At 37.8% G+C, this 13,619-nt stretch overlaps 1 protein-coding gene across 1 annotated transcript in view; it reads right to left on the bottom strand.

Annotated features, from left to right (window-relative positions):
- The window catches only part of LOC128855052 (cytotoxic granule associated RNA binding protein TIA1), a 194,195-nt gene that overhangs the window by 70,655 nt on the left and 109,921 nt on the right, over positions 1 to 13,619 (bottom strand). The window contains exon 3 of the mRNA XM_054089640.1: positions 1,809 to 1,896. Within this exon, the coding sequence (XP_053945615.1) occupies positions 1,809 to 1,896 (88 nt within the window). The remainder of the gene's footprint in view (positions 1 to 1,808; positions 1,897 to 13,619) is intronic.

The raw sequence follows: 13,619 nt of genomic DNA, 5'->3' as shown, positions 1-13,619 counted from the left end.
GTAAAAACTCAAGGTAAAACAAATATGGGCGGCTTTGCTGATTTGTAACCAATTACCTCCACTACTAGCACAGAAATTAATACAAAGTCTGGCTCAAAAATATGCAGTCATTATAGTTAGTGGTTAAGTTAGATTAAGTTAGTTTGACCTGGCTGGCTGAAAGCCATCACATAGAGCTATTGGTCCTTAGTGGTACCAGATGGAGCTTTACTCTTACGTTTCCTTGTAGTAGGCTTCTTGTAATAAGCCTGCGTCTTTTGAGAATCTAAGTAAGCTCTGAAGCTTATAGAAGGTGTTCTAGAGTTTCTCTCTCTCCCAGTTCATTGCAAAATCAGCAGCTATCATTGTTTGCAATTCCCATCTTGTATGCGTGTGCCGCTAACAAATTGTAGCCTGCCAGTATACCTACGATAGTTCTGCTTTCCTTTCTAGACAGGGCTAGTACGAATCTGGCGTATTTATCTGCTTTTTGTGTACAGAATGATTTTCGCAGTTTTACAAGTGGCTAGATTATTCCACCTCCTGGGTATCCGTGCTTTCATGTCCGCAGCGATGTCAATGTCGACCGTATTTAAAGGTTTCAGTATGTCGTTTTCTTGTTCGAATTGTATGTAAACAGCGCTTCAATCAATCAAGATAATCTCATCTACAATTTTGTTTCCTGCAATGTCCGTATGTCCGGATACCCAATCGATGTCAACGTATATATTTATGTTGGAGTTGCTCGATGTCCTTGCTAGTGCTATTTCTGCGGCCTTTCCTACCGCAAAGAATTCTGCTTGAAAAATACTGCATTGGTCAGGGAGCTTATTTGGCCGCCTGATGTTCAGCTCTACGCAATTAATCCCTGTATTGGAGTTAGGTTTCATACCTCTACTTCCTTTCTTTCTACGTTAACAGGGTAGCTCCTATTTCTGGCAGCTCTTTGAGTCCTTTGGCTACAATAAGACCGTAGCCGGAAGCTTTATTTGTGTTCAGATTTTTAATGGCAGATTTCACTTCAAATTTAGAGAATTTACGTATGGGTGAACCCATTTCGATAGCTTTGTATTAGTATAGAATTTATGTCTTCTAGGGTACCGGGTGAAGAGGCCATTGAGTGTGGGGTAAATACTTTTTTTAAGTACCGGGCAAATGTCGGTGCTCTTTCGGAGTCGCTTTTAGTCCATTCATTATTTTCCATTAGAAGGGCAGGTATCTGGAGTATAGGTCTTTTTATATTTCTAGCAGCTTTCCAGAGCGAATACTCAGAATCTGCTGTGGCGTTAAGACTTCTGAGGTGGCGATTAAATTGTGTGCTTCGTTCATTAACAAGAGCTTCTTTAAGCTACCTTGTGAGTGTTTTTAAGTTTTTTTTTGTCTGTCGGGTGTCTAGTTTGCTGCCACTTTTTTCTTGCAATCTGTTTTTCCCGTAGTTTTCTTTTAATGCTGGGAGAAATTTGTTGTGCCTTTTTTGGAAAAGAGATTGACGTAGTCGAATTCCAAGCTGTTTGATGTAAGCAGTTTCAGTTTTTAGTGGAAGTTTTTAAGCACTTGGTAACTTAAATCTTACAACTGATGTAAAAAACTTTTGTAACACCTATGGGCTACTAGCTTTAATAATTTAATTTTTTAAATTTAATATTTAAAATATTTAAGTTTAATATTAAAAATATTTCAATTTAATAATTTTGCCGCATTCTGTTCCTTTTCAAGACTGGCCCGTTGTTATTGGAATTCATACATCTCTTTTTCTTGTAGTTAAAGTTTTTTTGTATTCCTTATTTCAAAAGAAAATATTTATTATATGAAAATATTTCAATACTTACGAAATTTCACCAAATGGCGTAAAAGCTTCGCGTAATTGTTGGGTCTCGATTTCTGAGCTCAAATCGCCCACAAAAATATGAAATTGTTCTGAAATTAAAAAAAAGGGATACGAAAAATCAGTAAGAAATTTACAAAATATTCTCTTAAAATCTAACTTAAAGTTACGCACAAAAATATTTGTATTAAAGCAACGAATTAAATATGCCGAAGCAAAGCAAAAGGACAAATTCAACATCCATCACCCCCATAAATGATATAAGTAATAGAGGGGAAAACTTTTGGCATAAATTTTACACAAATATAGAGCAATTTGCATAAAACAATCTTCGACTGTAAATTGGAGACAACGAAAAGTTGTAAAAAGGCAAAAAGTAGAAAATTCGAGTCAAAGACGTTCATGAAGGGTGAGCATACAAACACATTCATAGTTTTAACAGCTGTGGTATACATACATACATACATACGTGCGTACATCCATATATACATACATACATACATACAAACATACATACATACATACATACATACATACATACATACATATATACATGCATGCATACACACATACACGCATACATGCACACATACAGCTTATGCGCCAACACGTGGGCGTGTCTAGTCTCACGTATAAATGGCTGGCTGGGTGTTCTTTACGAGTATTCGCCGCCGCTCGAAAGAAAGATGAGAAATTTTATTGAATTAATGTAAATCGCCTTAAAATGGCAACCAATAATTTTTCTTTGCCCTTTTTCTTGCCTGCTGCTATACATATGCATACACATACACACGCATAATATACAACTGGCATTTTCATTTTCAACATTTTTTTCTCTTTCTTCAGAATAATTTCTTCGAGGAGTTGGCGCTTACAAAATAAATGTTAAAGCATTTGCCACAATAAAAGGGAAAGAAATGAAAGAATCAGTGAGAAGAAAAAATTACAGGCAATCATTGACCAGACGTAATAAAAGCGAATAAAGGAAGAACAAAATAAAAAAAAAACGAATGAGATAAAAAAGGGTTAAGTGTAGTAAACATTTATTTATATTTTTTTCATTTTTTTTGCACTAAATGGACTGGTTACTGCAACAGCTGGCAAAGGAAAAGTAACAAAAAACACCCAATTGACATTATTTTGAACTACTTTCAATCTCATTACTTAGTTTTGCATGACAAAAAAAATTATATTGTATTTTCTGATTCGCAATCACATTGCAATCGAGTTGATTTTTCCAACTGACATTACAATAAAATTATGAAAAATTCGAATGTAAGTAAAAAACGAAGGTCGTCCTTGAAGTTTTTTTTTTCCAGAAAAAGGAAATAAATAAATCTACTCAAATGATTGCTAATTTTTGAATGGTTAATATAACTGCGAAAGTTCTGATTAAGGCTTCATATTTATGGGCTTTTTGTAGCTTATTTATATTTCAAATAAAACAAACTGAAGGCTTATTTATTTATTACTAACCAATTAATTAATTCACTTGCAATATTAAAGGGCCCTGGTGGTCCAGAATTTTCAAAAAATGAATTTTTTCTAATGAAATATCAATATTTCAAATGTATATGACTGTAAGTATATACTGCCCAATTTTTGGAAGGATATAACCAGTATTTTCATCTACCGCCGTTTTAGCAGGAAGAGTCAGATTCGTCACACGGCTGCTTCAATGGAAAATATCCACTCTAAAAACTTTAAACTCAATTATCTCACAAATACTTTTTTCGGTCTGGTGTTGTCAAACACAAAAAAAACTATTCGTATTGTTTGGATTAAAAAGCTGAAAAAAAAACCAATTTTTAGAGTGTCAAATTCAAAACCGCGCCATTTTGTAAATTTTTTTATTCTAGTACAAACATACTGATTAATATTTCTTTTTGGTTTTTCTGTTTCAGATAAATAGAAGAGCCAAAATGGACAACACAGTCCAGGTCCAACTTGTGTTGATTTTTGACAATTTTTTCTGCTGACGGTGTTGGGTGTTTTCTTTCATATAAAGGAAAAATGAACGTTAAATGGAGAAAATGCATAAGACTGCGTTCGACAAAAAATTCTCAAAATTCGGTGTGGCTTTCGATCCACTTGAAACTTACTTTTTGTTACACTCAAATTTAATGATCTATAAAACTGCATACTCAAAATTTTTCTAAAAATTACAAAAATGTTTGAAATTTTGTTGAAAATTTGCTGAAGTTTTACAAATTCATATTGTACAAAGCTCGAAAATTTGCTTCATACGATAGTTGTTGTAGTAGGAACTTTATTAAAAGAAAATAATATTAAGTGCGCAACTAAGTTCCCGCTGCTAGTCGATTCTAACATAACCAAAACTTCATAAACCAAGCTTAAACATACGAAAAAAAACTGACTCGACACATCAGTGATTTTGTTTTGGTATCTCATACTTTTGGTTTTGTGAAAATGTCTGATTTTGTGCCGAATAATCGTCATTTGCGGGAAGTGTTGCTTTTTCTCTTTCATTCGACAAAAACGGCGGCTGAAGCGCATTGAGAGCTACAAAAAGTTTATGCAGATGCTTTAAGTAAAACAACGTGCCGAGATTGGTTTCGTCGCAATGTTGACGATCGTCCGCGTGAAGGAAGGCCAAAAACCTTTGAAGACGCTAAATTGGAGGCATTGCTCAATGAGGATCCGTGTAAAACGCAAGAAGAGCTTGCTTCAGTATCAGGAGTTTCCCGCCAACCCATTTCCAAGCAATTGCATGCTTCGGGAATGATTCAGAAACAGGGGACTTGAGCTCGTTATGAGATAAAACCAAGGGATGTTGAACGTCGTTTTTTCGCCTGTGAACAACGGGTCAGCGGCAAAAAAGGAAGGGTTGTCTTCATCGCATCGGACCAAGTAGGTGTTATTTATTATGAACTCTTAAAACCAATCGAAATCATCACTGGGGATCAGCCACTATGCGAGAAGCGGCATGAAAAAGTGATTCTAGGTGATAGATTCCCAATATTCTCAAATATCAATACTTTTGAAATGAATTACACACATACATACATAAATAGTTTTCTTGGTACAGTTGTCTGAAATTCCCAACCGGGTTACAAATTATTTAATAAAAGTGCGCGCTGCTTGAATCTATGAGCAGATTCTCAGATTCAACAAAGTTAGCCTAAGGTATTTCGATTTCTTTTGAAAACTAGCGAATTGCTTTGTTTTAGGTTTCATATTTCTGTGACATTTAAGACCCCATTTAGAGGATTACCAGTGTTTTTATGGCCTTTTAGAAAGAAATAAGCAACTATTTAAAAATTTTACCAAAATAACTTAAAATTTATTTTAAATTAGTTCTCCATTTCGTCATATATCAGGCTTATTAAATATCGATTTTCAAATGCCTTTCACTTTTAATAAAAAAAATATAAAAAAATTTTCGAACTTCTGAAATTTCGGGAGTTATGGAACACGGAGCCTTTTATCGATAACAGCCCGAAAAACTCATGAGCCAATAGATTTTATTTTGATTATCTTCTACAGAAATTGGGTTTTTCAGTAGTAAGAGCGCTTCAACTTTTGAACTTTTTTGAATAAAACACTAACGGTTTGACTTTTTTAACTAATTTTTTTTTATTATCGAGTTTGAACATATACATTTAAGTATGAAATTCGATTTATTTTGCATGACCACCGCATGCACGTTTTACGAAGTCCAATCGTTGAACCCAATTTTCGACTACTCTTTTGCATAAATCGGCCGAAATTCGAGCAATTTCGCGTTCAATATTGGCTCTGAGCTCACAAATCGTCGCTGGCTTGTTACTGTAGACCAATGACTTCACATAACCCCAAAACGGGATGGCTTGTTAAATGGACCGTAAAATGGCCGTAATGCTCTTAAAGTAGCAGCAACAGATCGATTATTTTCATAAACAATTTGCACGATTTGCAATCGTTGCTCAAGTGTGTAGCGTTCCATGATGAAATGTATACTAATGAAGTTTACAAATGACAAGCGAAAAATAAAAAATTATCGCATAGGTTATGAAAAGCCTTTTACAAAACTACTGTACGTAAGGCTAGGCAGTGTTGCCTAATCTGTAAAAACATCTCACATAGAGCTCTGAAGTCCGTTGTGTTACCAGTGCCGTGTATTTCGAGCCGAAGTTATTATTTTATGTTATTCCTATGCAATTCTTAATGCACCTCTGCGCGAGTTTTTATAAAGCGTTAAGCCTTTTGTCAGCATTGTCCTTTAATAATGAAAAATATACCCCTAGCATTCGCTTCGTTGCAAGTGTTACGCGCATCGCTCTGGACTTATCTTATTTTGGCTGCGTGATACGGCGTAAGACAGTGTCCCGTCAGTACTCCAACCAATATTTTGCAGGCTTTTCTAGTTCCTTTTACAATAAAGTTTGCATTTTCGTATTTCCAGTCCTTAGCACAATTTTGGTAGTTTTGTATGAGGTAGAGTGTTCCCATATCGACTGCTTTTCCAAAGCTGGTTCCTCTTTCAGTTCCGCTTTCAGAAAGGATAGTAATAGTATATGTCTGAAGTTCTCAATTTCGACATGTGGCTTGGTTTGTCCCAGTATTAAGAGAGGTTTAGATTTCAGCTTCAAATCTATTACAGTAATTAGGGAGTCTAAAGGCCTTTGGGAGATCAAACTGCGGACAAAAGACAGCCAATTCTACTCCTTTTGCCATTTTCGAACCATCTGTAAAAAAATTCTATGAATGGTAAGTGAGTTCTAGACCTTTCTGCCATTTATTTGGGTCTATAATGACGCTATCTTTTTGGCAAATTGAACTTGTGGATTTACGTAGTCTAACATTTCGTTTGAATTTAGAATGTCGCTGTGACCAGTAAGCCTCTGTGAGAATTATCCTGACATCTTCAGTCTTAGAGCAGATCTTTTCGCTGAGTCTCTAGACTGCTATACTAAAGATAAAAGAGCTTATATGTATAGTATGGTAAATTTTATTATTCGAGCAAAAACAAAAACAAAAATGCACAACAAATTCCGTTCATTGTGATAAACCTTTGAACATTAACCGCTGTTTTGTTTGTATGTATAAAAAATGTTTCTAAAGTACAATCAAAGTAGCGCTAACACATTCTCATTCTCAGATAATTAGTTCTTTATTAGAAGTACAATATAATAAATTTTAAGACAAACATTTTGTTAAGAAATGGTTTTGTTTTACGAAGTTGAAAGAAAGTTGCCACAATGTGTCTCCAAGTTTTCAACTAATCCTTCTACCAAAGAGAGCTGCAGAAGCAATTTACAACACATATTTAACCTTATTCTTTAAGTACTTATTTAATAACGATAAAAGTATTTTTTTTTTTTTAAATTTTACTTCTTCACTCCAGCCAGCTAAGTAAAGTCTTTCGTTAATCACAAAGCCTATTTTCTTTGCCACAAATAGCATACGACTGTAACACAAAATCTGATTTACTTTCATCCTTTTCATTCTTGTCTCTTCGTTAATACCATACTTTTTTCGTACATATATAATACGAGGGTGTTTGAGTGGATCACCGATAAATGGAAAAGCATCTTTGAAAAGCGAGCATCCTATTTTTCTGACTGTTCCTGGGACAGACACAATGTTTTCATCGAACTTGTTTGCAGTTGGGGGTCTGCACAGCCTGTATTTTAGCGTGCCACCTCTGTGCGTAGCTGTGGCTTTATTGTGCTACTGCGGGCTACATGGGACCTTCTTTCTCTCACATGCGTGAAATTAGTTATGGACCAAAACAATATGGAAAAAATATTCAAACATCAAAATCGCATCTCAACTTCTGCGATCAAGTGAAGCTACATCTTCAGGACCGTCAGGTACTACATACGTCTTAAACAAGAGAGCAGAGAACAGAGCGGAGAGAAAAAATACCAAAATACCAGATAAATCTGGATCGGCGCTGACAGAAACTACAATACGTCAAGTGGTAAGGGAAAGGTAACTGGGCTCAAAAAATGCTTCAATATCCAAGAACACTACCTCAAGCCCAAACACGAGTACTGTACGGGCTCCTGTGTCAAATACCCGCCTGGAAAGGTCAGAAAAATTACTGGCACCAATTGGTATTGCTCAAAGAAAGTTTAACGCCAGAGGGCGCGAAGAAGATGCTAAGCCTCGCCAAATGTTCGCCAGAGTTGAGGAAACGCGGCTCTACTGAAATTAGCTCAGCTCAAGACAGCCTTGCCATAAAAAGAAGAGCACAACGTGCAAGTAGGGACACTGTACCTGAAGCTTCGAGTGCGAAAATTCTACACCAAAAGATGCTCAGAGAACCAACTTAAACACCAGGAAATCCGGTGTTAGCTACGCTGCCATTTTTAGGGGCTTAAGATTGACACTTGAGGAGCAGGGAAAAGTTGAGAACTTCTCGTAGAGGAAATATACAAGTATGAGGGATGCAAATCAGAACTTAAATTTGAAGGTATACAGTTTGGGCTATGTCTACTACTAGTCGATTGTGAAGTCAAGCAAGCTATCAACTGGCTGTGTGGAACACCGCTAAAACTGTTCTGCTGGGAAGATCCAGAATCAGGCACATGTAGCGGGAGTAATATACTGGGTATACACTTAGTGACGGTTTAACTACCGCGAGCACTTGACGTGGAAACAAAGAAGCTTCTGAACCTTACCATCATCTAGAACAGGCGGCTGCGTGCATAATTGTAGAGAGAGAGAGAGGCAGCACTGAGCAGGGACTGGAAAACTTTGAATAATAACTATTATTATTATTATTTATTGTTCGACTTTTTTAAAATAAACATTACATTTCATTTTTAATCATTAAAATTAGAACGTACGACAGTGCCACTAGGTCGTTTGTCGGAAGAAAAAAGAATAATACCTATGACCAGTTAATTAAAGCAATTAAGTAGAGCAACTACAGGATATCCTGTAAATTCACTACAATTCCTGCTGACTTACACAAAGGTCGCGGTAATGGAAAAGCCGTGACTAAAGCGACGTCGACGTCACAGAAGTTGTGAAATACTCAGTTATGTAAATAAGCAACCAGCATTTGAGCCGACGTCAACACAGGGATCCAAATACCACATGACGTAGCGGCAAAGGTAGCTGAAGAAGTAGGCGTAAGCAAAGTGACTGTGGACGTCTCACTGCTAACGCACGAAAGTAACAGAATCGGCAACGTGTGCTAAATCCTCTCAATAATAATTATAATTATTCGGGAATGGAATGAATTGTTCGTAACGAAGCCGAAAGAAACCAAAATGAACAAAGGGGTACCATGGCAAAAATTTTCTTTGTGGTGTGAAGCGCGCGGTGCCATTCTCACCTCTTCCTCCTCTTAATTGGCGAGATAACCGCTTACTCGATATTGGACGAGTTTAGCAAAGCACGTCAGTCGTTTGCTACTGCTAACCAGCGCCAGTTGGACACACCAAGGGAAGCCAAGTCCTTTTTCCCCGATCTCTCCAACGCAAAGGAGGTCTTCCTGTTCCTCTGCTAGCACCAGCTGGTACGCATCGAATACTTTCAGTGCTGGAGCGTTGATATCCATTCGGACGACATGATCCAGCCAACGTAGCGGGATCTTTATTCACTGCGCTATGTCTATGTTGTCGTAAAGCTCATATAGCTCATCGTTCCATCGCCTGTGATATGCGCCGTTACCAACGTGCAAAGTTGCAAAAATATTCCGGCGAATCTTCCTCTCGAACACTCCAAGCGTCGCTTCATCGGATGTTGCCATCGTCCAAGCTTCTGCGCCATACGTTAGGACGAGCATGATGAGAGCCTTGTAGAGTGTTAGTTTTGTTCGTTGAAAGAGGTATATACTACTGAATTGCCTACTTAGTCTAAAGTAGCACTTGTTGGCAAAAGAAATTCTTCGCTGGATTTCAAGGCTGATATTGTTATAGGTGTTTATGCCATTCCCACCGCTTACCTTAAAAACTGAGAACTTCATGCTTTGCAGAGCAATTCCATTTACGGCGGAATCAAACAAATAGACGGGATAAAATGTTCACTTCCACTGGCACAGAACACAAACGCGAATTTCAAACTGCTCTTGGATTCTGCTAATCTTCAGATTTAACCTTATGCGACCTTTTTCTCTTTCCAAATATGAAAAAATGGCTCGCTGGTATGAGATTAGAATCTATGAAGATATATTTTTAGGCTTCGAGAAATCGCAATATTCGGAAGGTATCCAAAAAGTGAGAAACACGGCATGAAATGTAGTTAGAGAAAAACTTCGGAGCTTCATGAATTTAACAGAAGCAGTCTAGTTGCAGATACTTGAAAAATAGGAAACTTTTCATGAATTTTAATGTATTTCTTCTTACGCATAAGGCTTCTTAAATACAGTGCCAACTCCTTTAGAGGAGTCAAAGTTAACAAATAAAATTTATTTCAATTTCCAGCGGCTCATTGACCACCCCTCGTACTTATGAACACACATTCATAGTACCCACTTTTTTCCCCCATTTAGATTTTAATATTATATTGAAAATCAACAGCGCTTATTTAGTCGTTTATGTTCGCACAAATATGGAGTATGCCATGCATACCTTTGAATATATTTCGCTTTATTTCCATTTACATCCAAAATTACCGGAAACGTTAATTTGTGCACGCGTTCTTGCTATAAAAACGAGAAGATATTTAGTAGCGCATGACGACTACGAACCAAAAAAAAATATATTGTATATAATACTAGCTAGCAAATGTATCTACACATGCATGGAACACTCAATTGGAGTATGTATGTGGATACGCTTGCTTACGAGTCTAACCCACTTCCTGTTGCGGCAGGGTGGCAGAGTTAATAAACGCTCACAATTCCAGAACTACGCAAAACGTGCAAGTGTAGTAACAAGTTTCATGTCTGTATGTATGCGCTATAGTTTATGGTTATATGAGCGTGTATGCCTGGCATGACTGCATGACTAAACGCCATAGGGATGCCAGTGAGAAGCGTACGAAGCGCAAAGCCATGTGAAGGCGGTGCAAACTGGCAAAAGGAGAGGTACGAGTAGGAACGTGTGTAGGATTTTCGCAGTCATTCCCCAACTGAATAGTGCTAATTATTTCGGGTAATATTTTAGTTTAGTGTATGTGTCTGAAAATTTATGTGTATGGTATATGTGTGTGTGAAGGCACGTATACAAGTTGAACTCTGAGGCAGTCTCGAAAGCGTATATGTAGTTATGTAAGGGCCAGTGTGTAACTAGTGTCGAAGTATGCTATTGTAGAAGACGTAAAGACTAACCCAGGCGCTTATAGCAGCGCACCCCGACTAGAATTACAGTGAGGCATGCCGAAGAATCAGTTAGGCCCGAATTAGGCAGGCCTTACTGAGGCACGCCTCACTATTACCTTACCAGCCCACGTTAGGCAAGGCAAAGATTGGCATGCCAGAACAATACCAAATTTGGTTGTGGTGACGAAAATCTGTGGCAGTGTCTCACTTAAGCATAAATTGGAATCCCTAACTGATTTGTAGAAGGGCATCCGGAGTATTACCGAAGTTCGGTTTTTCGAACCTGCGCCTAATGAGGCAGATATGTGGCGATACCTTTCGGGACTTGGGCCTAGTTTGGCGGCCTTATGAGGCGCAAATTTGGAATGCGGTCTGCCTTATTTGCGCCTAATGACCGCCTTACCAAAATTTCTAGTCGGGACAGTGGCAATTTTTCTAGCAAATTTTGTTCAAAAATTTTAGATTGGTCTTAATAGTTTTTTTTTCCTTAAATGCTCGTAAATGATTTTGAAAGAGTTTGTCTAGGCCAGAATTTGTATTTTTTTATTTTATTATAATAGGTCTATTTATAAGTTCGTGCGGTTTTACAACAGATGGCGTAACTTGATTATTATTCCATCGATCCACATTTCCAAACATTCATTGGAGAGCTACTGTCGTAAGGCACAAACGTCAGTATAAGTTTTTTATTTGAAGCGTAAACAACAATATTTTTACCACACTTGAAAATGTCGAATTTCGTGCCAAATAATGTGTTTTTGCGGGGAATTCTTCTTCATTATTTTAATATGAAGAAAAAAGCAGCCGAAAGTCATCGTATCTTGGTGGAAGTTTATGGTGAGCATGCTCTATCTGAGCGAACGTGCCAGAAGTGGTTTGCACGCTTTAAAAGTGGTGATTTTGGCTTGGAAGACGAAGAACGCGAGGGTGCGCCGCCAAAGTTCATGGATACCGAATTGGAGGAATTGCTCGATCAAGATCCGGCTCAAACGCAAGAAGAGGTTGCAAAAACTTTGGGAGTTGATCAATCAACCATTTCCAAACGTTTAAAAGCCATGGGAATGATCCGAAAGGTAGGCCATTGGGTGCCGTATGAATTGAAGCCAAGAGACGTTGAACGCCGTTTTATGGCATGCGAACAACTGCTTCAACGGCACAAAAGAAAGGGTTTTTTGCATCGAATTGTGACTGGCGATGAAAAGTGGGTCCATTACGACAATCCAAAACGTCGGGCAACGTATGGATACCCTGGCCAGGCTTCAACATCGACGTCGGCGCAGAATATTCATGGCCTGAAGGTTATGCTGTGTATCTGGTGGGACCAGCTGGGTGTTGTGTATTATGAGCTACTGAAACCGAATGAAACGATTACGGGGGATGTCTACCGACGACAATTGATGCGTTTGAGCCGAGCACTGCGAGAAAAACGGCCGCAATACGCCGATAGACACGACAAAGTTATTTTGCAACATGACAATGCTCGGCCACATGTTGCACAAGTGGTCAAAACATACTTAGAAACGCTCAAATGGGATGTCCTACCCCACCCGCCGTATAGTCCAGGCCTTGCGCCATCCGATTACTATCTCTTCCGATCGATGCAACATGGCCTGGCTGACCAGCACTTCCGTAATTACGATGAAGTCAAAAAATGGATCGATTCGTGGATTGCGGCAAAACCGACCGAATTTTTCACAAAGGGAATCCGTGAATTGCCAGAAAGATGGGAAAAAGTAGTAGTAAGCGATGGACAATATTTTGAATATTAAATTTGTAACCATTTTACGTCAATAAAGTTTCAAATTTCGAAAAAAAAACCGCACGAACTTATTCATAGTCCTATTATTATATAAAAACACACCCTTAAATTTGAGTATTTCTATGAAAAATTTAGAAAACTTAAAAAATAAAAAATTGTATGCATTCACATTCGTTTTTGAATTTTTTTATTGCAGCTCTAATCAGTGGTAATCGCCAGAGCTAGTACGCAAATTTCCAACCGCCCATACGGAGTGAAATCATCGCCTAACTACTTAAAAACTTGAAAGTTAATTTTTTCACAATTTACAATTATTATTATTATTATTAATATTAGAAGGCCATTACGCACTGCGACCAGAGCTGATCTATTGTGAAAGGCCTATTTTTGTAACCGTAGAGTTTTAGGCTTTTTAAAAATTTTAGCACAATTTTGGGTTTGTTGTTCAAAAGGTTGCATGGATGATGATTAAGTCTCTGTCTGCCAACGCAGGACATTCACAAAGCACATTTTCTGAGCTTTCTATGTCCATTTCGCAAAAGTGGTCTCAGATGGACCAATATTATTTAGATGATACCTTAGGCTGCAGTAATCTGTAAGATATCCTGTTAAAAGACGCAGATCTACTCTGTTTAGTGAGAGAAGCTTGTCAGATATTCCTTCGGTGGGACCTAGGAATAGTTTGGCTTGACGCTGACCGGCACAGTTTAGCCATTGTGCAGCAAAGTTTCTTTCTTCCAATTTCCTAAGGAATTCATTAATGTGGCCTTTTGTGAGTCCACAGAAAGGCTCAGGACCAGTAAGTTGCATATTTCCGTTTTGTTTTGCAGGGCCAT

Source organism: Anastrepha ludens, chromosome 2 (genome assembly GCF_028408465.1).
Source record: "Anastrepha ludens isolate Willacy chromosome 2, idAnaLude1.1, whole genome shotgun sequence".
Taxonomy (NCBI): domain Eukaryota; kingdom Metazoa; phylum Arthropoda; class Insecta; order Diptera; family Tephritidae; genus Anastrepha; species Anastrepha ludens.
This window is presented reverse-complemented; position numbering and strand designations above follow the sequence as displayed.